The 25,459-nt window shown below is 39.7% G+C and overlaps 3 protein-coding genes across 7 annotated transcripts in view; 2 read left to right on the top strand and 1 right to left on the bottom strand.

Annotated features, from left to right (window-relative positions):
- Window positions 1-114: 114 nt before the first annotated feature.
- On the bottom strand, window positions 115-4,729 carry mettl23 (methyltransferase like 23). The gene is made up of 5 exons (XM_042393392.1): window positions 4,405-4,729; window positions 3,306-3,410; window positions 2,987-3,224; window positions 2,213-2,297; window positions 115-835 (listed from the first exon to the last, which is right to left on the bottom strand). Exons 1-5 carry the CDS (start codon window positions 4,504-4,506, stop codon window positions 667-669), a joined length of 699 nt encoding a protein of 232 aa, XP_042249326.1. The 5' UTR covers window positions 4,507-4,729; the 3' UTR covers window positions 115-666.
- A 104-nt stretch (window positions 4,730-4,833) lies between these two features.
- On the top strand, window positions 4,834-15,453 carry jmjd6 (jumonji domain containing 6, arginine demethylase and lysine hydroxylase). The gene is made up of 6 exons (XM_042393340.1): window positions 4,834-5,263; window positions 7,020-7,408; window positions 9,790-10,076; window positions 11,432-11,567; window positions 12,969-13,104; window positions 14,525-15,453. Exons 1-6 carry the CDS (start codon window positions 5,135-5,137, stop codon window positions 14,654-14,656), a joined length of 1,209 nt encoding a protein of 402 aa, XP_042249274.1. The 5' UTR covers window positions 4,834-5,134; the 3' UTR covers window positions 14,657-15,453.
- A 2,551-nt stretch (window positions 15,454-18,004) lies between these two features.
- Window positions 18,005-25,459, top strand: part of si:ch73-366l1.5 (FILIA-N KH-like domain-containing protein) — a 32,061-nt gene continuing 24,606 nt past the window's right edge. For 2 of the 5 annotated variants that reach the window (XM_042393351.1, XM_042393353.1), the window contains exon 1: window positions 18,006-18,412. In XM_042393351.1, coding sequence (XP_042249285.1) covers window positions 18,137-18,412 — 276 coding nt within the window. In that variant the 5' untranslated portion in view covers window positions 18,006-18,136. Of the gene's footprint in view, window positions 18,413-25,459 lie in introns of all 5 variants that reach the window. The other 3 variants (XM_042393352.1, XR_006092355.1, XM_042393354.1) reach the window with 3 other exon arrangements.

Here is a 25,459-nt window from a genome sequence, read left to right as displayed (position 1 = left end):
AAATACAAAAGAATAAATTACAATAATAAATATTGTGTCTCTATATGTGTTGCTTGTCTTTCTAGTCACTTTGTGACTAGAAAAATGCCATAAAAATAAATAAAACATTTTCAAAGACTGATTTTCAACACTTTTTAATAAAAAAAATTGACATCTTCTTTGTAACTATAAATGTCTTTAATGTCTTTTCTCTCTGCAACATAACTTTTACTACCTTCTGCCATGAACAGGGTACACACAGTGAACCTTAATGCACAGTTCAGATGTTTTAGTCAGATCTGATGTTTTTGTGTTGATGGTTCATGTTTGTGAGTTACGTGTATCCACGTTGTGTCAACTGCCACAAATGCACAGATTTAACTGAAATATGAGCCACATGTGTACAACAACAACAACAACAACAACAACAACGTTAGATCATTAACGTGGATGACATGGCTGCTAGCATCCGGTTACGATAAGTTCCTACAGTTTGGCTTGAATGGAAGCTTCTCCATAAATGTCCAACAAATGTGAAACTTCCTCGTCTCTCCATTGACCCCTGTCGCTGTTGTTGCTCTCCTCCATGTTTATTGTTACCCAGCTGTGAGGCACCGACAATGAATAATGATGACAGGCAACATGTGCAGGGAAGTGAGACGATAAAAACCCCCACAAATCTGTCTTTTACTGTCCGTCTTCTGTCTTCAGTGTGATTATCATCATCTGGATGATGTGCCTGCCTGGTAGAGTCGATCCAGCCAGCTGAGATTTATCGGCGTTAAAACTCTCCAGTTTGACTTCGACACAGTTCAGTTTCCATCTGTGGAGCAAAGCTTCAATCGACCAGTCAGCACTGAAACACAAAGAGGACGACAGATATGAGAGTTAAAGCAGAAACCAGATTTTTTTCTCACAAAGCAGAAAGATTCAAAAAACTTGCAGTAACCTGGCTGCATAAGTGTGAACACCCTTTTATAACTGGTTCAGAATCAACCAATGACATTCAAACGCTTGTTAAACTGTCATTAGTATCCAACTGCCATCAATTAAAGTGAATCTCAAAAAAAGTTCAACTGCTATTGTAAGTTTTTTTTATCGTAAAAGGTTTCAGTTTGTTTTTCACTTGAAGAGTCATGTTGTGCAAGTCTGTGTGAAGCTTCTATTCAGCTTCAGCAGTCTGAGTTAGTCATATCAAGTGGATATCTGACACATTTACATAAATTTCCCTCTTTGTGTTTCCTCGGACAGTGTTTCCCTGTTGAGCTGCAGGTGGAAGTATAGTAACAAAAAGAGGGACTTTGGCACTAAAAAGACTGTAACGTTGAAAGATATCTACTTGATTTGACTCATTTGGACGCTGAAGCTTCATATTAGCTTCAGATCAACTTTGAAATACATTTTTCCATCACTTCCATTGTAAGTGCATTATGAAGGGATCTTCTAATGGTCAGTATGAACAGGAGGAATGATTATGTTGAGGTGATGAGACGATCAGATGATTATCGTCTCATTTTAACATACAAATACATTGTCCTTGGGTCTCTCTGTGTCTGCCTCCAGATAGGAATGTTCTTTTGTTATTGTTAAGAGGCCCCACTGGCCTTTCCCATCCTGTTTCACGCCAAATAAGGTCATACTCTACAATCTAGAATAAGCAAAACAAGTCAACAGCTCAAGGGGAAATGTGACTCTTATGTAACATACATGTGCATATAAATATATATCCTGTGACTGTGTGCCATTGGTTGTAATCATATAAGCTGATACATTGACTAATTATAAATCATTTCTCTGTTCCTTCCTTTGTTTTTTCCATTCCATTCCTTTCCTTTCTTTCCTTTGTTTGGTGAGACAAGCTGATGCAAATATTTGTGTGTTCTGTCTCCTTATTGTACAATAGTAATTTTTAATCTTCAACCCACCAGTGTTTTGTGTATTATTTCATGAGTGTTTGGTGTTTTCAGACAATTTCCACGACAATTACAGCAAGAAAAACAGGTTTCAATGTTCATTTGACGGCTGACTGCTGTTTTAAGACACTTTGAAAAATTGTGAACCCGTCCTTTAATGCATGTTTCACTTTGCTGCAGAGAGTTTCACTCATTTTCTATTTATTTTCTTCATCGTTAAACTTCTTCTATGGTACAAATACACAAGCTGGCAAAGCTACCGAAAACTAAACTACTGACACCCCCAGATGACACCATTTCCCACAATCCCACAGATGTACCTTCTTTCCTGGTATGTCGTCCAAAACTGGGCTGTCGGGTTTTTTCTTAGAAGAAAAGCAACAGTCACGAGGACATCTTCAAACTCTGTAACAGATCAAGAGACAAATTTAAATTTTACACTGTATTGTCAAAAGTATGTGGACAGCTGAACACGGCTGATTATTTTCTCCATCAAACTTTTTGTTTATAAAATGTCAGAAATAGTTCCAACCAACAGTCCAAAACCTAAAAATATTCAGTTTTTAATGATTTTAAACAGAGAAAAGCAGAAAATAATCACATTAGAGAAGCTGGAGCCAGAGAGTGTTTAGCATTTTTGCTTGAAAAAATTACGATATGTGTAATTTAATATTTTTTTTGCTTAAAACAGTCTGAATTAAAGATATTAACACAAAAAAACATCAGAATCAGACCCATCATGAGTAGTTTGTGTATAATTCTAGGATGTAAACTCCTCCTCAGGTCATTAAAACTCCAACAAAAATTAATTAGTAACTACTCTGATAATCAAATAATTGCTTTAATCATTTTTTGAGCAGAAATGCCAAATAGTCAGTTGTTGCAGCTTCTCATATGTGAGACTTTGCAGCTTTTCTGTGTCACACATGATAGAAAACTGCATATGTTTGGATTTTTTACATTTGAAGACATCTCTTTTAACTTTAAGAAAGTAAAACAGGTATATTCTGACATTTTATAGACAAATCGAGAGAATAATTGGCAGATTAATCAATAATAATGTATGTACATGTTGTTTCTGCTCTGGAACCAACCTCCTGGCTCGTAGAAAACATCTGATCCCAGGATGATGTCCAGTTTTGGAAGCAGGACGAGATCAGGTGAGACTTCCCCCCAGGTGAGACCCACCACGAGCACATCAGTGACACCGTTGGCTTCACAGCTGCGCCTGCAGTTCTCCAGACACAGCGGCTTCTTCGCATCGTCGGACAGGATCAACTTTGCACCGCACCTGGCTGCCACCACACCTGGTAGACTCACACCTGCACCAAGCTGTGGAGAGAAATAACGTCCATCATGTTGTTAAAGCTCAAGCTCCTTCTTTTTAAAGGTGTCAGTTCAGATCCGTCTCACCTCCAGCACTGTCCTGTCTCTCAGCTCCTCTCGTTGTGTCCACAGATACTGAGCCAGCACCACTGCACATGGCCACACATACATGCCGTACTGTGAATCCAGAACCTGAGAGGGACGGTCACAGTTTACAGTGAAATGATGCATTAGTTGTCAACTATTAAATTGATCGCCAACTATTTAACTGAATATCTTTGGGTTGTGGACAAAATAAGACATTTGAGAACATCATCTTTAGCTTTGGGAACCAGTGAAAGACATTTTCAGCATTTTCCGGACCAAACAATTAATTGATTAATCAGGGATAATCAACAGATTATGTGATAATGAAAATAATCATTGGTCGCAGCACTAATCCATGCATAGGCAGTGCTGTATTATGCTCAAACTAACTTGTGCTCAGACTATATTAGGATAAATCTCTTTAGAGCATGTTGCTCTCCTCTCTATACTGCCTCCTTGTGGGAAAAGATTAAAAAGGCGAGCATGCATAAGTTTCAGGTTGCCTGTAACGATATTCCTTTTAAAAAACGAGGTCGTGCAGTGCAAGCGACTTGTTTAATGATGCAGGACTCGACACTTTCCAGGCTCTGTTGAAATCTGATGTATGAATGTATCTGTGGGTCATCATGCTGCTGTCAAATCCTAGTTTTAGTGTTGTACGATACCAGTCACCCCCGTGGAAACACTGGTATAACTGTCTTTTGTAAGAAGTGGCAATGTTTTTCTTTTTATTCTAATGTATGTAGTCTACCTTGTTTGTGTTGTATGTTTTTCTAATTGAATTTGAGTCTGACAATAAAGCCGAAATGAAATTAACTAAACAAATTCAACCAAACATTTTTAATGAATTCATCTTTGTGTACTGGATGTATGCCGGATTGAAGAAAGGACTCTAACGTATCGTTGAAAGTCTCGCGTTTTCTGTTCTATAACGAATATACCCTTTTAATACCCATGATTAACTTAAATATACATATTTTAATAGCACTTTAGTGCCATGACAGCATATCGTAAGTTGATATCAGCTCCACGCAGATGTATACTACAAACAGCTGTGCATCCAGTATAATAATGTACTTATATAAATACTCAAACTGACCTCAGGTATGGAGACAGAAAGTGTGTTTTTCTTGTTTTCTCCAAACGTGAAAACTTTGTAAGCTAAGCTAACGTTAGATGTTTCGCCTCCGCTGTGGTCCATCGTGCACGTTAATGCCCCCTTAATTAAACTAATACATCTCCAGCTAATGTTCTCACTCCTCGTCTTCTCATTAGAAAATCATATTAAACCATTTTAACTGACAAATTTATGTTTTCATCGTATCATTATCAACCACGCTTTTGCCTTTATCCTTTCCCATGCTATTTTCGCGTCCACCAAAACACAAGAAGGATACACAGCCACAGCCAATCAAATCCATGCGGTATGACTGGCGGGAAGGCTTATTCAACATTTTAACCAATCGTTGTTTTGCTTTCGCGGTTGCTGTGGCCAATGAGCTTTCTATATAGGCAAGCAGGGGCGGGCGCTGTTGAGTTGCAAAAGCATTGTGTCGCCTGCCAGCTAGCAAACTAGCTTCTGTTGTTGGTAACTGTTTATTAAAGTATTTCGACCAGGCAGGTGTAAAAGCGTCCTGACATTTGTTGGTAAAGACCTGGAGACGTGATTTAAATAGCACCCGACTTGTGGTTTTGTTGTCTTGTCACACAATTACGGCGAGAGTGTCAGCTAGCCGACAATCAGTGCAGGCTAGTAGCGTCGTATGTGTTTCTGTACTAGTGTCGGGTTAGCTCCATAGCTAGCTGAGCCGCGATAACACTCAGGAGGAATGAACCATAAGAGTAAGAAGAGGATTAAAGAGGCGAAACGGAGCGCCAGGCCCGAGCTAAAGGATTCATTAGACTGGATAAAGCACGATTATCATGAGACTTTCGACCTGTCGCATCACACCGTAAAGGTAACTGTCACTGTAGCATACAGAGCTAAGCTAACAGCAGCTAGCCGCCGCAGGAGTGCAGTTTGTCACGTAGGCACAGAAACCTGACGAGCTGCTGGTCACGTTATGCCCATTTAGACTTTCAGCTAACATATGTTGACACTGAAAAAGTTTTGTTATGTAGTGTTTCATATACTTTATTCTGATAGCTCTGGTGCCTCAACAGTATTCAGGTTAATGTCAATCTGAACAAAGATTGTAGATGGAAACACTTTCACTCAATGATTAATAAGTAGTAGTGGTGGAGTAAGAAGTAACTAAGTACATGTACTCAAGTACTGCACCAAAGTACAATTTTGAGGTATTTGTACTTGAGTATTTCCATGCTTCCACTCCACTACATTTCAGAGGGAAATATTCACTACATTTATTTGACAGCTTTAGTTACTTTTCAGATGAAGATTTGACACAATGGATAATATAACAAGCTTTTAAAATACAACACATTGTAAAGATCAAACCAGTGATTTCCAACCTTTTTGGCTTTTGACGGCTTACAAAAAGCAGTGTGTAGTCGGGGTCACATCTCAGATGTCGGTGAAGTAGTATTAATAATCTAATGATGTCATATATAATAATATATCAGTCAGAGGGACCAAACCTCTACTTTTACTGCAATACTTTAACTACATCAAGCTCATAATACTTATGTGTTTTTCATGAGGAACTTTTTCTTGCAATTGAGTACTTTTACATTGCTTTATTGATACTTTTATTTACGTAAAGGATCTGAATACTTCTTCCACCACTGGTTAATAGGAAGTTAAATGAAAGTATTTTTTCATATCATCAGTGGCCTCTGTCCAGGCACTACAGAGGAGAGTTAGCTTTAAGATATATCTGGTGCTTTAAATGTATTGTGAATTGTCCCTATTAAATTAACAATAGTAATAACAAAATAATGTTAATAATTAGAGCTTCAACGATTGGTCGATTGACAAGAAATGAATTTGCAACCATTATGATAATCAGTTGACCATTTTCTGTCATTTATAGGGCTGTAACTAACCATTATTTTCATTATCAATTAATCTGTCCATTATTTTCAGGATCAATTGATTAGTTATTTGATCTGTAAAATGTCGGAAAATCTGGATCAGTGTTTCCCAAAGACGACGTCCTCAAATGTCTTGTTTTGTCCACAATCCAAAGATATTCAGTTTGCTGTCATAGAGACTAAAGAAACCAGAAAATATTCACATTTAAGAAGCTGGAATCAGAGAAATTGGATGTTTTCTTAAAAAATTGCTCAAAACGACTCATCAATCAATAAAATAGTTGGTGTTTAATTCAATAGTTGGCAACTAATTGATTAATCAGCTAATTGTTGCAGGTCTAATAGTCTTTAAAGCAAATATTCATTAATTTCAGCTCCTGTACTGTGAAGATTTGCTGTTTTTCTTGTCTGTCATATGACTGAAAAATGTTGGTTAGACAAAGACAAGACATTTTAATACATCTGCTTGAGCTGTGAGAAACTATTAACGGGCGTTTTTCACTATTTTATGAAAATTCCCAGACAAATGATTAATCAGCTATTCAAGAAAAGAATCAGCAGATAAATCTATAATGAAAATAATCATTAGTTGCAGCCCTGATAATAATGCAATGGATGAAATATGTTGTTATCCAGGACAGATGAGTCTGTGAGGATTCTGGAAATGCTGTAGACCAATACTCACTCTGTGTATCTCTGCACTGACATTTGCTGTTTCAGGACAACGTTGAGCGTGTGGACGCCCTTCATGTCAGTCCTGAAGAGTTCATCCAGCGCTTCGAGCGGCCCTACAAGCCTGTTGTCCTGCTGAACTGCCAGGAGACCTGGCCCGCCCGAGAAAAATGGACTCTTGAGCGCCTCAAACGCAAGTACCGCAACCAGAAATTCAAGTGTGGGGAGGACAATGACGGATACTCAGTGAAAATGAAGATGAAGTACTACGTGGAGTACCTGGAAGCAACCAGGGACGACAGCCCGCTCTACATCTTTGACAGCAGCTATGGTGAACACGCCAAGCGCCGGAAGCTGCTGGAGGACTACCAGGTGCCCGTCTTCTTCAGAGACGACCTGTTCCAGTTTGCAGGGGAGAAGCGCAGACCGCCGTACAGGTATGACCTTTGTTTAAAACTTTGCAGATTTTCAACCAGCATTGTATCATTACAATGCACCCATAGCTCCCCGCTAATTTACCGGCAAATCTACAAGTTGCCCGTCTTCTTCAGAGACGACCTGCAGACAGCCATCCAATCAGTAGATGATTGGACTGGACATGCACAATGCATTCTGGTTGTTGTAGGATTCCTCCTTAAGAGCAGTATGGGGACTCTACAGCCTTTTTCTACTACATAGGTGACGTAGTTTTTAAGAAGTCATCATATTCACAGCAGTGAATTTTTCCTTTAACTCTTCAGCTAAGCAACAACACAACTGGTAGAAGTGTCTGAGTGGAGTCGGGCTGTATCTTATTCTTTTTATTATTAATCTGTAGAATAGAATAAAATATATCTTGTCCACCAGGGTGGAAAATCATCTTCAGCTCCCCAAAACATAAAGACGCACAACACACGATTCTTACAAGATAGAGACAATGAAGCAGTTAGTATAAAAAGCGCAGAGACAAGGTCACATGAGACATTAAAACAGATTGCAGAGTTAGAATACTGAAGGCACTTGGGATGAAGGACTTCTTAAATACACTTTTAGTTGCCAGAGTGACTCTATAGCACCACCTAGAGCTCAGACGCTCAAACTGGCTGAACAGAGGATGGGAGATTATTTGCCCAGTTATCTGAACCTGTGCATCAAGATCTGTCTGATTCAGCTCAGCTGCTGATTGATTGATGGATCACGTTGAGCTTTACTAGGCTGCAACTAACGATTATCGACTCATTTGCAAAATATTTTCTTCATTAAACTCTTTAGTAGTGGGGGTGTGTTTTTCTAAATGTTAATTAATAATTTGATGTTAATGGAACAAAGAAGGCAGAACTGAACTGTGAGGGCACCCGGACAATCTGCAGCACACACACTGGAGTTATCTTCTAAAACGTTTAGTGTTTGGGCACTTTCTTTGATTTAATGACTAAAAACATCACCTTTGCAAAATGAACATGACGTATATTGTGAATCCTTTCTGCGCCATCACAGAGAGACTAATGTTAGCAGAGCGGAGCCACAAACTCCAGCAGTAACAAACGAGACAGTTTGACCTACACACACTGCAGCAGTCAGTCTGTTTCACCTCAGAAACCCTGCAGCCGCTCAGCGCGTCGGACAGCGATGTCTTTCCCCGGAGACGTTAATAACAACCTCCCATTACTGCAGAGCAAACACACCAACTTCTGTTTTTACAAAAGACATTTAACCAGTGATGTTAGTCAGTAAATTACACTTTAATTTCAATATTCTCGTACAGGCAGAAGACTGTAAGATACTATTAAATTAATGCAGTTAACTTTTTAAGATCAAAAAAAGCTGCTGACAGTGACATTCATCCAGACCGTTTATCTTACCTGCCAGTTATGTTTCTGGAGTAAAAGAGTGAAAATTGTGCCTCCTTTTCTATTCATGCAATCGAAAATTGGTTTTGAATCAACAATCGATTCTGATTCAAATCAGACACCAAAGAATCAGAATTGAATCGTGAGATTCCCCCCCGACTGTTCACTCAATAAAACATCACAGCAGCCCAGAGCACTGTGACATCATCAAATTTCTTGTTTTGTCCAACAAACAGTCCAAAAATATTCAATTCACTATAATTTAACACAAAAACCCATCGAATTCTCACAACTTTGAACTATCAAATGTTTGTGTGTTTGCATGAAAAAACAATTGATATTTTTAATATATTACATTTAAAATTATTATTAGATTAATGCACTAACATTGTACTATAGAGCTGAAACAATGAATCGATTAGTTGCCAACTATGAAATTAATCTCCAGCTATTTTGAGTCATTTTTTATGAAAGAAAAGTCCAAATTCACTGATTCCAGCTTCCCAAATGTGAATATTTTCTGGTTTCTTTAATCTCTATGACAGTTAACTGAATATCTGAATACAGTCTAGACCTGCTCTATGTGAAAAGTGCCCTGAGATAACTTTTGTTATGATACGGTACTCTATAAATAAAATGGAATTGAAGACAATACGACATTTGATGATGTCATCTTGGGCTTTGGGAAACGCTGATCCACATTTTTCACCATTTTTTGACATTTTATCGACCAAACACCACATCTGTTAATGGAGAAAATAATTGACGGATTAATTGATAATGAAAATTGTTAGTTGCAGCCCTGATGGTTCTACACCACTAGCAGTGTAGAACCAGCAGCCTAAAACTGGTGTGAGGTTGTTTTGTTCTAACGTAATCTGCTTCTTGTCAGAAAGGGAAAGGAAGGAAGCGCGAGAAGCTGACGGACATGTTAACTGTCCACACATCTGGAACACCTGGTTTATCCTCTCACCCCGTCTCCTCCTCAGGTGGTTTGTGATGGGCCCGGCCCGCTCCGGCACCGGCATCCACATCGATCCGCTGGGCACCAGCGCCTGGAACGCCCTGGTTCAGGGCCACAAGAGGTGGTGCCTGTTCCCCACCAACACCCCCCGCGAGCTGATCAAGGTGACCAGAGAGGACGGAGGCAACCAGCAGGACGAGGCTATCACCTGGTTCAATGTGGTTTATCCCCGCACCCAGCAGCCCAACTGGTCTCCCGAGTTCAGACCACTAGAGATCCTCCAGAGACCTGGGGAGACCGTGTTCGTTCCTGGTCAGTGAAGCAACATCATTTTCTAAATCTTCATCTTCATGACAAGAAAGCTGAATAACTTCTGCTCTTCTCTAAAAAAAGAGGTTTTATAAACCAATCAGATTCTCAGCCTTTAGCCTTGTTTAGACCAGAATCGCCAGGTACTTTGGAATCAGAGGAACTAATCTCAGGAACTAAATTTGGGACTGAAAGTCTCTGTTATGCATCCTGTTTGTGTTTCCACCACATCTGAGGAACCAGGTAGATCCTGCAGATTAGACCCACACACAATTAATAAATGACGTTTAAAACGCAGTAGAAACTGCGTTTTTGCACTTTAGTTTCTTTGGTGCGTCCACAGACTCACAGCACGGACGAGTGTATTTAGACACAAACAGCTCTGTGTATCAACACGCAGTGAAACAGATGTGACCTGGATTCATGTAATGCCAACAGAGCTGATGGTGATGAAGCTGGATTAAACCCTCAGCTGCAGGATTTAGACTTCACCTGACTCACTGACTGACTCTGTAAAAAAAACAAAAACACTCTAAAGAAATACAGTTAGAGGAACAGTTATTACACCTTTTGCTTCATTAAGAAATAGAAAATACAGTTTTAGAAGTCTGGCATGGATGTAAACAGCCGTAATAGTCAGTTTAAGAAGTCGTGTTGTCTCAGTGAGGATGTACTGATGGACAGATGGAAACTGAGCTTTGTCAAGAAATACTTTCAGCACATAAATCCCCTTAAAACCACAAACTGAGGTTTTCATATTTGTGTTTCTGTTCAGATTAAACAAACGAGGTTCGTGTTAATTAGTGAGCTTTACAGATGTTTGTATAGAAAAGACAAAGCCAGTAAATTTGACTTTCTGTTTTTGCACAAAAAGTAATTTTTTAGTCAAAAGTAACATAGATATGATGGGTGCCACATAATAATATATTTATATATTATTTTCATAGTGCCTTTCAAAACAAGAATTACAAGGTGCTTCACAGAATATAATACCATAAAAAAAAAATAGGTGCAAAGAGGATGAACATAGAGAAATTAACCAAAAAAAGAACAACGTACACAGAAAATGCACTAAAACCAGGGAATCCAAGGAGTGAAACAGAGAGATAAAACATATAGAAATATTATACAAATGCCTGTACAGGTGAGTTTTTAAAGCTTTTCAAAATAAGGCGCAGACTCAGCCAATCTGATACTGAGGGCGAGTTTGTTCTGTGTTGGAATTCGCCGTTTGTGGTGGACTGACAGACTAATCAGTTTAACAGTCTTGTTGAGAGGACTGTTAATGCGCAGCAGCAGCAGCAGCGTTTTCTTTTTCTCATCTCTGATGTTAATGGTAACTAGCTGTGTGTCCGCAGGCGGATGGTGGCACGTGGTCCTCAACTTGGACACGACAATCGCCGTCACTCAGAACTTTGCCAGCACCACCAACTTCCCCATCGTGTGGCACAAAACCGTCCGAGGCCGGCCCAAGCTCTCCAGGAAGTGGTATCGGTAAGAATTCAACATTTGGGCTTGTGTTTCATGTTTCCTCTCTGTACATATATTTCTTATAAATACTCAACATCAGATTTCCAAACAGTAAGTGTGCGTATTAGTTCAGTTATAAAGTCCAAGTGCAGCACGGAGCGTCTCTCCTGATTGGCTGCTGATAGCACTGTCAGACGAAGAGTCGATCACACTGGACGGTTGAGGACCAGCGTCTGCTTCTAAAGTAATTTAACCGAATTTACTAACATTCAAAACCTGAGCTGAGAGTCGGAGCAGGAAACGGTCCCTCTGCTTCACACCGTCCTCTGTTTCCATCACGGTTATATATTTAGGTCATTTAGGGACAAGAATCTGTAAAAGTTAACATGTCATACTGACACCCTGCATCACTCTGTATGTTAATTGCTTTGAGTCATTTCTCAAGAAAAAATGCTAAAATTCTCTGGTTCCAGTTTCTTAAATGTGAACTTTTAGTCCACTCTAACTGAAATATTACTGTGTTCATACTGAATACGACTGTTAACTGAATACCTTTTGGGTTGTGGACTGTTGGTCAGGACAGACATTTGAGGATGCCGTCTTAGGCTTTGGAAAACAGTGATCAACATATTTTAGATCAAAAGACTAATCGATTAATTGAGAAAATAATCAACAGATTAATTGATAATGAAAATAATTGTTGGTTACGGCACTACTCTGTATACAATGACGCAGCCACAAAACAAAAGTCTTCTCCAGGAAGTGGTATCTGTCGGCTGTTCGGCGGACGGAGGACATCTGGTGTTTCGGTTTAACAAGGTTAACCGTGTTAACTGGTGACTCTCAGCTGGTCGCTCGTAGCGACGGCAGCTGGCTCCTAAAAGTCTTATCAAATTTACATGAATCAATATATATCTGTGTTTATTATCCTCAGTAACCATTTACATAATTTAAACTGTGCTCAGCGAGAAGCATTGACCTTGTAATGTTTCTTATAATGTTGGAAACAGACAGTAGCCTCTAAGTTGGCAGCGCAGCTGTAATACATCTGGATTATATACAGTTATTCTCCATTGGAAAGTGGCCCATATTCAACTAATTAACCTGCTGTTCACACAATATGTTCAGTTTGTGGCTAAATATTGTGTAAACTGTCTGTTAAACTTGTGACCGTCAGTTTGGATATAATAATAATAATAATAATAATAATAATAATAATAATAATAATAATCAACTGCAACAACATTCAGCATTTCCTCCAACTACTCTTGACAAGCTAACATTTATAACTATTCATTCTAGAAAAATAAGTGAATAAATGTTAAAGCTTCTTGTTGGCGACGCCATTTAATTCACATAATGTAAGACAAAAAGGGACCAGATGAATAAATACTGTGTTGAACATTCATTTTGTTTGTTTGTCAGTATTTTGAAGCAGGAGAGACCTGATCTGGCAGCTCTGGCAGACAAAGTGGACCTGCAGGAATCAACAGGCATCGCATCCGACAGCTCCAGTGACTCTTCATCATCGTCATCCTCCAGCTCGTCTGACTCCTCTGATGTATGTGCTGACACACACACACACACACACACACACACACACACACACACACACACACACAGTAACACTCAGACTCAGGCATACTGAGGTCTTGATACTTATACCAAACGTTCACAAGCAGACATGATAATCACATGAGAGCAGTGGAGTTTACTGATCCCGATCGGACTCCTTTAATATTGATTATCTGCTGATAGCAAGTCCAGCAGAAGATATGACACTGTGTCAGTGCACAAGCATAAACGTTAACGATGCAACTGCCCCGAAAAAAAAACCAAAACGTACACTGGATACAATTTGGGACGAACTCGTGATTGTTTCTTTAATAACTGATTAGTTGTTTGACTAAAGAAACCAGAAAATATTTAAGGTACTGGAATCAGAGAATTTGGACTTTTTTTTCTTAAAGTTTCTCAAAACGATTAATCGATTATCAAAATAGTTCAACATATTGATTTAACAGCTGATGATATATCAATGTTAAAGTCTTTGCACACTACGTCCGTTTTTTTCGTATGCGTTTTTTTAATCCGTCATCCGACAAAAATCGTGACGCACAGAAACCTCGCACACTGAGTCAGATGTGTTTTATTATTATATTCGTTGTGAAAATTCGCAATACGAGGCAAAATGGAGTCGTCAAGCAGCGAGGATGATTCTGTGGTCCTCTAAATTCTTGAGAGAAAAAGAAAGAACCACACAGTAAAAAGAAAAACACGACACACACACACAAATATTCAGACAGCCTCAAAACGCTGCAACATACAGACAAGATCATGATCAACAGTCGTCCTGTGATCAGCTGATAGTATCAGTGTTCCCAGGCTGTGTTGTCTGCGTGTACGGTGGCTCTGAGTGGTCAAACAACTCTGTAAAGGCTTTTGATGGATGTAAAAAAAAAACCCAGCAGAAAATCGAACCTGCTCTGAAAACTTTAATGACGGACGAAACTTTCGGAGTCGATGTGTAAACATGATTGACACAACGTGACGTCGGATGAAAAAAAACGGATTTGGTGTGCAAAGACCTTTATGTTCACATCTTGTTTCTGATGGAAACTAAACATCATTTATTGCAGCTTTAAGCTTAGATTTTTGGCATGTCGCCTTTATTTTGTAATGGACAGGAAACAGATCAATGTGTGACTGCCTCAAGTTTTGTATTTTTTATGCTCAACAAGAGAAGTCGTTTCCTTCCTGCAGTGTGTTGGATATAAAGTTCTGCTGAGTGTGAACTCTGTTACAATCCCTGCTTATATAAATCCGCACGCTCAGGATCACACCTGTCACCAGGGACAGCCAGTCAAGGAGTTAGCGCTGCCAGCAGGTGTTAACATGTGACGGATATGTTCATGTCTGTAACGTAATCCACTGTAACCATGTGGTTGTTGTTGTTGTTGTTGTTGTTGTGTTCCCTGCAGGCTGAGTCAGGCTCCGAGGGTGACGCCATGTCTCACCGCAGGAAGAAGAGACGCACCTGCGGCATGACGGCCAACGGAGACACCCGGAGCCAGGACGACTGCGTCAGCAAGGAGAGGAGCTCATCACGGTGACCCCAAGCTTTCCGTCCGGCCCCGCCCACCCAACCCCCCCCCCAGCGGTGACTCCTCCTCTCACAAACACACCTGCGACTCCCAGCTGCTGCTAGGCTAGTGTAGGTAAACCCCCCTGTCTGTCTGTAGAGATAACACGGCAGAGATCAAGGAGGATTTGCTGGAGACCCGCCACCACTGTGCTTTTCAACACCAATCAATATGTGTTTGTCTGTGTAGCTTCTGTAGTGAGAGGAGACGGAGGGGAACATGAAGATGACGGACTGGTCCGGGTTTGAGGGCGACTCCAAGAACTTGTTGTTGGGCTTTAAAACTCTCTTGTGCTGCTTTCTGGTGTGAAGTTGTGAGGAAATCTGGGGATCTTTTAACTGTAAGAATGATATTTGTTGACACATTCAGCCATCAGAAAAGGTGTGAAAACATGAATCCTAAACACAAAGGCCACCGCAGCAGTGCAGGTCTTCTGGTTCTGGACAGGATCACCAGCACTAACAGACACCTAAACTTTAACAATATTAAACTAACACATGGGCCTCTAGTTTCATGGTGGTAAACTGGCGCTAACAGCTGATCAACACTCGGTCAGATCAGAAACTGTCAGCGCAAAAAAATTCACCCACAAAACAACAGCTGGGAACATGTCAGTCACAATATCTGTCCAAGCTTCTTTGTTTTCTCTGTGCCATTTATTCCCCTTTGACATTTTGCCCTTAAGATTTTACCAGAGCTGCAACTAACGGTTACTTTCCTCATCAATTAATCTGTCGATTGCTTTCTCGATTAATCGATTAGTCCATAAAATGTCCACATATCAAACATGTGGATCAGTGTTTCCCAAAGTCCAACATGATGTCATCAAATGTTTTGTCAACAATCCAAAGATGTTCAGTTTACTGTCAGAGACTAAAGAAACCAGAAAATATTCACATTATAGAAACTGAATCAGAGAATTTTTTTTTTCTTAAAAAAAGATTGAAAACAATTAATCAATTAATGTAATAGTTGGTAACTAATCGACTAATCGTTGCAGCTCTACAACAGTCCCAAACCTTTTTCTTTCAGTATGTTTTTCTGTAATCAGATTCTTTGTTTTGTCCAAACAAAAGTCCAAATCCAAAAGATTTATTCCAATTACTTAAATTTGAGATCAAGGAAAAGCATCAAACATTTAGCGTCACTGCTAAAAGAAATAAAATAATGAATCTTTTCCGTTTTCCTTCAGGGATAATCACATATATACATTTAAACCCGAGAGTTAAAGCTTCCTGCAGCTTCTCTGAAACCGAGTACATTAATTGCAGAATCTGTGCAGCTGGTGTTCATCTGTTGCTAAAGTGCCTCTAAGAAGTGATGATGATGATGATGATGATGATATGTGAGTGTTGTCGGCCTGCGAGGCGTGTCAGTGTGACTGACCGTGTTCGGTGTTTTTAATCGGTTCTTAAACTAATGTGAAGGCACTACTGTATGTGGGTCTGAGGTCGGTCACACGGTGCCTTCCATCTGCTTTCTGTCTCAGAGCGTCTCCTCCCTCCTCTGAACTGTAGTAGTTGTTAGCGTGCAGGAACGGACGGACGGATGCTGATGCTGAATCTGTGTCTCCAGCTCAAATGTTGATGATGAAACGAGAATGAGGAGAGGAGTCTGTTCACGTGCTGAGACGGGACACTCAGACAGAGCCTGATGTGATAAAAGCTCATTTTGTTGGTGAATAAAATCTTTTCTATGACTGAAAACGTGTTTGTCTGATCATTCTGCTTTCTTTTAAAACTTATTGAAGGTTGTTTTTACTAAAATAAAGATATGATTGTTCACAAACACTACCCTGTTTTTATATAAAACACAGTCTTCTTACACAAAAACAGATAACAAATTAGACATTTAACAATATATAATTTCCGTAATATGTCTCAAATAAGACACAGTATCTCAAAGTTTTGATCATAATTTGCAGTATGATTTGTATTTAAATTTTCACAGTGGAGTTTTGCTTATGTAAATCTGTTTTATTGTAAAAAAAAAAAAAAAATGATTTACTAAGTTGAAATGGATGGTATGTCAAGTTAGTATAACTCATAATTATAAATGACTATATCAGAATGATGTTTTAAGTTGCAACAATGAGACAATCAGAAATATGTGACTACAAGACTATTGATCCTCACACATCACAGCAACACAAGAACCAAAGTGAAGAGTTAGAAAAACAGATAAATGATAAAAAAAGAAACATTCAAGATGAATAAAACAAAAAAATACATCATATAAATACTGGCAACTAGTCAAGTATTTTTTTATTTGTATAACCCAAAATCACAGATCCTATATTTGCCTCATCTATGCAATCTATACAACAATACATCCTCTGTCCTTAGACCTTCAGTTTGAATAAGGAAAAACTCCTTAAAAAACCCTTTAACAGGAAAAAAATGGAAGAATTCAAATTCCTTATTTTGACTGAATAGCACCCAAAAAATCTCCCTCTCACCCTCCTCCCCCCCATTGGGGGGGGGGGGGGGGGGGGGGGGGGGGGGGGGGGGTGTGTTTCTACTCTGGGAGTTTGAGGGTTCTGTGCAGTATCTTAGCTGTTCCTAGGACTGCGCTCTTCTGGACAGAGACCTCAGATGTTGTACCTGGAATCTGCTGGAGCCACTCTCCCAGTTTGTGGGTCACAGCCCCCAGTTCTCCCATTACCACTGGCACCGCTGTTGCCTTCACTCCCCACATCTTTTCTAGCTCCTCTTTCAGCTCTTGGTATTTTTCGATCTTCTCGTGTTCCTTTTTCTTGATGTTGCTGTCGCTTGGGATCGCTACGTCTATCACCACTGCCTTCTTCTGTTCCCATTGGTTCGCCATCACCAGTTTGTCAGTCTGGATCTGGAAGTCCCACAGGATCTTGGCTTGGTCATTCTCAACCACCTTAGGAGGTGTCTTCCATTGTGACCTTGGGACCTCCAGCCCATACTCAGTGCAGATGTTCCTGTACACTATGCCAGCCACTTGGTTATGGCGTTCCATGTACGCTGTTCCTGCCTGTATCTTACACCCTGCTATTATGTGCTGAACTGTCTCAGGAGCATCTTTGCACAGCCTGCACTTGGGGTCCTGTCTGGTGTGGTAGATCCCCGCCTCCATTGATCTTGTACTGAGTGCCTGTTCTTGTGCACCCAAAAAAATATATTTTATATATATATATAATTTTTGTAAATATATATGTTTACATATGTGTTTTGTTGTTTGTTTATTCTGACAGCTCACAAACACTACAGGTATTTTATTTTTGCTGTAACTGCTCTTATTGTGGAAGCAGACCGGATGTTCAGCGGCGGTTGTTTCCGGTGGTGTGTGGATGTTTTGTTGTATTGAGAGGCAGGACGCGGCTCAGTGTGTGTATGACTGCAGGCTGATAGACACACACTGTCCTCACACACTGAACTCCTGATAAATAACTTTATTAAGACTTATTAACTGTCCTCCATCATGGATCTGGACCCAACCGTCATCCTTCCCGCCATCCTCTTCACGGTCGTTGCCATTTATTTCGCCTCGTCGCTCCTCAACAAGAAGCCCGGCGCCTCCTCCTCCTCGGCCGGGAACAAGAAGCCCAAAGTGGGATACGGAGATGACGTCCCTCCGTCCAGAGCTCTGGGAGAACCGCTCCGACACGAGCCTGAAGCCTCCCCGCGCTCCGAGCCACCTGCTCCGGCTGTGGAGGACATCGGAGCCGCTGAGACGATCCAGGATGCAGAAGTTAAGGTAAAAAAGTTTTTTTTTTATTGAATGAATTGATTGGTTTATAAAATATCCAATAATGTCATGGATACCCATCATACATCGCCAAAGCTTTTCAGTGTGTATTTTGCCAAATAACAAATTTTTATTAGGGATCTCTAATTTTTTAACTAAAATAAGATTCATACACAAGGAAATGTTAAGAAATTTAAAAAATATATAGTAAAACGACATAAAACTAGGATTTTTATAAATATAAATGTAGAACAAAGGGAGTTTTTGTATTACAAATTAATTTAAATTCCTTATTTCGTCTGAATAGCACCCAAAAAATATATATTATAATATATATTATATATTATAATATATTGAATTATTGAACTAACAATGACATTAAAAAAGGGCAAAAAACAACTCAATCCTCACGTGTGCTTTAACCAGCAAATATTAGCGTTTTCTAATTTAAAAAAGCCTGAAAGCAGTTAGTTAAACCAATTAGTGATAATTATCCTGTTAATCTGACCAATCAATCTTTTCACAAACTATAGACAACAGAAAGATGTGCCAGGTGTTGTCATGATTGAAGTCTGGTGGACATTTTCACTATTTTCTAAATAATCAATACAAAAAGTGATCCAAACATTAATCAATAATGAAAATAGTCATTAGTTACAGCCCCTAGATATGATGACCTATGAGTTCATATTATGTTGTCAATCATCATCAGACATTACTTCTGCTTAATGAGTTTAAAGAAGAGCTGCAACGATTAGTCGATTAATTGATTAGTTGCCAACTATTAAATGAATTGGCAACTATTTTGATAATCGATTAATCAGTTTGAGTCATTTTTTAAAGAAAAAAATACCCAAATTCTCTGATTCCAGCTTCTAAAATGTGAATATTTCCTGGTTTCTTTAGTCTCTATGACAGTAAACTGAAGATCTTTGAGTTGTTGAAGGTGTTTGACGACATTTCAGGACGTCACCTTGGGTTTTGGGAAACAGCGATTGACGTTTTTCTCCATTTCAGACCAAACAACTAATCGATTAATTGAAAAAAGAACCGCAAAGTGCGGATAAGATAATGAAAATAATCGTTAATAAATATCTTGTCTCAGGAGATGATCTTTGTCACAACTCTTGGATAAAAAAAAATTAAGTTAGTTACAAATGCTAACATCAGTTTAACAAAATTAAATGCTCAATTATCGATATCATATCAACCTTAACAAATCATACATGAGTCTGACTTTAATATCAATTGATCTGTGGTAGATTTGGGAGTTTTGCACCCTAACTGTGGGACGCTGATGCTAGATTTGGAGGAATTGGAGCCGTGCTGCTGTTGATCCAGTCTGATCGATCATTAGAGCTGCTGGGTCACTCTGTTATCAGCTTACAGTCGTGCTCCTCTGCCCTCCTGACACTCAGGCCTGCTGCTGCTTCTCTATCCTCCCCGCTCGTTAATTGAATTTACCAGATTAGACGGTAAAGGACATTTCCTGCTATTTCTAGTTAATCTTTGCTCTTTTATCTCACATATAGTTTCACTTTGGTTGAGGTGTATATCTGCCATCTCTTCCTCCTGAGTGTTGATATGCTTGTGCACATGGTGGCGTCTCTATATGGAAATGTGGGACAGTTTTGGGGACTGTGGAGTGAAATCATCCTGCTGGAGCATTTGAATGCCAGCTGACGTTACAGCAGCCATAAAGTCGCATGCAAATCAGGACAGCAGGACAGAAACTCCGCTGTCGGACATAGTTATCCCCCACAGGTCACGCAACATGTTGACCTCTCATTTGTTCCATCTTTTTGACCTTCTTCCATGTTGAGCCGAGGCCTTTAAAAAGCCTGAGGAATGTGCCCACCGCTGCTGTAACATGCAACAGACCCACCGTCTATATTTGGTGCCAAACATGAACCCTATATTTACACCTATGTCGGCGTTCATGGTGTCACATGGCTGAAATGGACTCTGGTGCTGCAGGGAGAGGTGGCGGTGGAGGTGACGCCTTCACACCGCTTCATGTGATATTGTTTGACAACTGGGAGGTTCGCTCTGTTATTTCATCCTGCTGATTCAGGCTGTACAGACTGATCCTTCAACACTGTGTTGGGTTGGAGAGCTGTGAAAAGCTGTTTTGTTTCCTTCTGTAAAGTCACATTTCAAAGTTTTCTTTCAATGATTTTCCTCAACACAGAAACACAAAGGTCTCTTTGATAATTTAAAGGATCAGTCCGGCAGTTTTCTGTATTTCTCTTCTTGTCAACAAATCTCATGTTTGGATCCAAACCAACAATGAACTGATCCACTAACGAGTATTGTGTGTGTATCAAAGCTGATATATCTGATTCCTCCGTTGTTGTCCAGAAACTGGGTGACGTGTTCCTTCATTATGAAGAGTTTGGTCACATTAGTTTCTTTAGAAACGGCTCCAAAGACTAATAACAGCATCATGTTTTCAGTCTCCAGAGAGTAGTTCTGTGTGAGGCAGACGCTACTGAGCATGTGCAGGAACGTGGTTCTGTTTACAGCTTTGCTAGCTTGTTGTGCTACAGATCACATCTTCTGGACTTTACATTATAAATTTCTCAAAGGTTGTGATGTAGCAACGAACTACTCTCCAGAGACTGAAAACAGGATTAAAACTATTATTAGTCTTCGGAGCCATTTCTAAACAAACTAATGTGACCAAACTCTTCATGATGAAGGAACATGTGCCTCACTGACGTGTTTTTCATAGTTTCTGGAACAACAACAGAGGTCTACGGCACAGAGGGCCGACGGCGACTGCAGCGACGAAGTGTTTCAAATTGACTGGCTTCTTCTCCATAACGGCGTTGGCCGAGGCTCATGGGTATTGTAGTGTTTATAGCCATGTGACAAAAAGACAGAGAAAATGTGATTTCTCAGAAACAAAATTGAAATAATTGAAACTGACGGTCAGAACATAAACCCCTTGACTGTCATTTATTTGTCGTTATTTAAAGAAACATGTGAATACAGAACTCTAAACTGACACAAGGTGCATTTGAGAATCATTTTTATGTCCACAGACTTGTACCTTCAACCAGATCCATGTTGATCTGAGAGCTCTGAATCACAGATCGACTGTGAGCCAATTCACTTTTACTTAACAGATAATATAGACGTGTGAAATAACTCCCTTCACTACTCTATTAACCCTCCTGAAGGAGTAAATATTATATCACAACAGACGTGATGGCAGCATCGTTTTGGCAAATTGACAACATAACGTATGTATGACAACCTGACATGCTGCTCTGAGCCAAATATAAACCAGCACTTTACTGTTCTTTCTCCTGTAGAAGTATCACAGACATGAATCTTGTTACTGAGCAGCTTTGCGTCCCGCCCTCCTCTCTCTGCTCTGATAACGCTGTTTACTGCTCAGCTGTTCGCAGCATCATGGTTAGTTTTACAGTTCTCTCTGTTGGAGATGTCACTTTATTAGGTACACCTGTACAATATGAGTCTTAAGGATCCACTCAGCAAATTTCCACCACATCTAAAGTCCAGTAAGGATGCAGACGTGACACCTTGTGTAACCGAGTCCTTAAACTTGAGCATAAGAAGGTGTGATGGCAGGTGGAGACACTGTAAATGTTCATTAGTGAGTTTTTCACTGTATTCATCGTTGATAATGTTTGATATCACGACTTCAAATGGTTCAGACTTGTGGTTCTTTGTATTTTTGGGATAGGTTTGTTTGAAACAGCCATGTTTGGTGTCATAGTGACGTTTTGCGTTCCCGACACTGTTTCACTGCAGTTTAATATTTACTTCAGAATCCCGCAAAATTAGCCTGTATTCTTCCGTCCACTCAACCTTAAACACACAGTTTTCACTTGTCAGGTTTCCGTCCACATGTAGCACAAATTTTAACTGAAATTTCAGAAAATCGATTTTTTTTTTTTTTTTAATTACGAATGAATGTTGGTGCTGATTCTCCTGTCGACTGCAGTAAAGCAGAAACAGAAGAAGACGTACTGAACAGAGCGACAGTCAGAGCTGAAATGATGGAAACATGACATCACATCCTGGTGAAGGACAAACGGCTGACATCACAGCTTCCTGCTGTTGGAAGCGTTTTGATAACGGCTCTGTGTCGGTTATACAGACGCGTACTGAACAGGATGAAGAAGAAGAGGAAAGCTGAAAGTGAAAAACGTCTGCCGCCATGTTCCGTCTCTCCGGTGGGACGGAAGCTTCAGGAACGTTTAAGTCACCTGCTTCCTGTATGACATCGTTTGCTAAATTCTCCATACGTCAACTTTCACACCTCAAGTTTTTTTGCGATATTTTGACTTTTTTTTTTCAAATTTTCCAGTGTTTCCACTCAGTTTTTTATGTGCAAATTGAAAAAGAGAATAAAAAAAGTTGTGGATGGATGTCAACATTTCTAAAGAAACCGTTTTACTTCTTCAACCAGAGCAACTTGTCACTCAAAAGCTGTCATGGTCAGGTTGTGGTGATCTAAAACAATCCAATACAACAGCTCTGCCATAAATTCTACATTTCTGCATCACACTGGGGAGATGTTTATGGAGATGTTTCTAATATGTGCTGGATCTCACTGATGCTCATGTGGCTGCAGCCAGGTTCCAACATCTGGAGGACATATTTTTCTACTTTTCTACTTTTGAGAGGAAACGCCACAAATAAAAAAATAAGAGTTTCTTGTTGTCTGAGGTGTAAAATTAGTTGTGTGGATAAAAAGCAAATGTAAACAGACTGAGTGAATAAATGATGACGTACATGAACCATGTGACTTGAAAACATCAGATCTGTGTGCAGCGATGATGAGGAGACTGTAACCTTCCTCACATCAATACATGAAACTAACAGAAACGTCATATTTCCATCATGTTTTCCATCGTTTGAGCTTTGACTGTCGCTCTTTTAATGATCTCGTTGTTTCTTCTTCTTCTGCAACGGTTTAACGGCACCAACTGGAGGATTAGTTTATCTGCTGATATTCACACACAGCGGTAGTATTAGTCACATTTTCTTTTGCTGATTTGCTGGAAATTTGGTTAAAATTTGAGCTACATTTAGATGGAAACCTGACCATTATCATTATAACAAGCCAATGCTGAAGAAACGGCTTCTGTTTTGGACTTTAACTCCACTGGAATAATCCGGTGATAAATGATCATGTTCTCCAAACTCCAAACATGAAGTTTTCCCTCCCTGTGGTGTCTTCATGTTTCTCTGCTCAGTACCTGGCTGTGGTTCATGTGGCGGCTTCCTGTGTCCAGATTTATGACCCTGCAGCCGCTCCATGTATCACTGCTGTCAGAGCCGAATCTGGCTCTCTGACATTTATGTTCTTAGCATGTTGTCCTGTTCCTTCTTCTAGAGTTACATCCACCCTGCTGCCTAAAAATGGAGCAGGAGATAAAACAGCTTTTCAAACTCAGATTTAAGTTAAACTGTTGCGTAATAGATGTGATGATGATGATGATGATTAGAGATGTGCTGTGTTAGTTTAAAATATGAAAATGAGAGAATCTGGCTTTAACATCTGCATGAATAAAAGGTAAAATATGTTGTATACTGAGCTTTCCTCTCTTGTGTTTGACTTTTGTTCTCCCTCCTCATTCTTTGAAAATTACCAACCATGTTGCTCACGGCGATGCAGCACTCCATATATGGAAATGTGAGTGTGCACACATCATGCAGGTTTGAAGAGGAAAGATCCCATTAGAGCCAGCTGTTTCTGTCCCGTCCAGAGGTGGAGTCAGTTCGGACACATCATGTCTGTATGTTTCTACATCATATCATTCATGCGTCATATTATCACAGAGCCGGATCAAGAGTTTCTGGGGCCCAAAGCAGCAGAGTAATCCCCCACACCTCCAAAATGTGAAGATGTACACAGCAGCAGACTATAATTTATGACCATAGACTGAATAAAAATATGGACGTAGTTACCGTGACGTCACCCGTTGGTTTCTGAAGAGCAGTTTTGAAGCTCAAAGTGAGCCGCTCCGGCCGTCACCATCTTGGCAGTGCGTGACGCTGCGTAACTCCCAGCCAATCAAAAATGGGCAAAGAGGCGGGGCCAAATGGCTGAAACAAGCCACCTAGCGGCTGGCGGACCTGTCACTCAAAGCAGCCATGTCCTTCATTATGCAGAACTTTACGGCTTAATAAAACTTAAACAGGTGAGTTATAAAAAAATTCACCCCCCGTACAGTTGTCATGAAAGAGGAAATTAGCTACAGAGACCAAAACTGTTTTTTATACCAGGCTGTAAATATGTTTATTTCTGCTGTAAAGTTGGGCATTTTAACATGGAGGTCTATGGGGATTGACTCGCTTTTGGAGCCTCAAATGGCCATTCAAGGAACTGCAGTTTTTGGCTTCATTTTTCAGCCCCGGAGGTTGTCGCTTGGTTTATGACTGTTTCTAGTCGTTTGTTATATAAAATGTCAGAAAATGTGTTTCCCAAAGCCCGAGATGACATCCTCAAATAATATGACAACGCAAAGATTTTCAGTTTACTGTCATAGAGACGAAAAAAACAGAAAATATTCACATTTAGGAAGCTGCAATCAGAGAGTTTGGACTTTTTTTCCTCTTAAAAACAACCCGAAACGATTAACCGATTATCGAAAAAGTTGCAGAATATTTTTCTGTCGATTGATTAATTTACTTATTGTTGCAGCTCTACAACATTTCCTGTTTGGTACAGAATATGTCAGTCAAAGTAAAAAGTCCAGTTTTATATACTTCCCCCTACATTCATTCATCATAATTCCCAAATATTTTTATAGTGTCCCCAAAATGTATTTGTCAAGATTTTAAACTTTAAATAGTCCCTCATCTGTCATCATTTCCATTTCATATTTTAGCGCCTCCAACATTTATTTGTCATGTCACAAAATTTCATTAAATTAAAAAACACATTAATAAATAAATAAATGTTACAGTGCCCCACAGTTTCTCATATTTCTATTTTTTTTATGCTACCCCCAAACATTTGTTTTGATTCCCAAATGTTTTGTCATAATTTCAGTTATTTATAGAGTCACCAGA

Source organism: Thunnus maccoyii, chromosome 18 (genome assembly GCF_910596095.1).
Source record: "Thunnus maccoyii chromosome 18, fThuMac1.1, whole genome shotgun sequence".
Lineage (NCBI taxonomy): Eukaryota > Metazoa > Chordata > Actinopteri > Scombriformes > Scombridae > Thunnus > Thunnus maccoyii.
The sequence above is the reverse complement of the archived record's forward strand: the minus strand, read 5'-3'. Positions and strand labels throughout refer to the sequence as shown.

Bases quoted from the DNA above. Each gene is read 5' to 3' on its own strand.
- jmjd6 (XM_042393340.1), top strand. From the start codon at position 5,135: ATGAACCATAAGAGTAAGAAGAGGATTAAAGAGGCGAAACGGAGCGCC. The intron at 5,264-7,019 runs GTAACTGTCACT...TTGCTGTTTCAG, and splicing joins TGTCGCATCACACCGTAAAG to GACAACGTTGAGCGTGTGGA. The intron at 13,105-14,524 runs GTATGTGCTGAC...TGTTCCCTGCAG, and splicing joins GCTCGTCTGACTCCTCTGAT to GCTGAGTCAGGCTCCGAGGG.
- mettl23 (XM_042393392.1), bottom strand. From the start codon at position 4,506: ATGGACCACAGCGGAGGCGAAACATCTAACGTTAGCTTAGCTTACAAA. The intron at 3,225-3,305 runs GTGAGACGGATC...TTCTCTCCACAG, and splicing joins GAGACAGGACAGTGCTGGAG to CTTGGTGCAGGTGTGAGTCT. The intron at 2,298-2,986 runs GTTGGTTCCAGA...GATCTGTTACAG, and splicing joins TGTTTTCTACGAGCCAGGAG to AGTTTGAAGATGTCCTCGTG.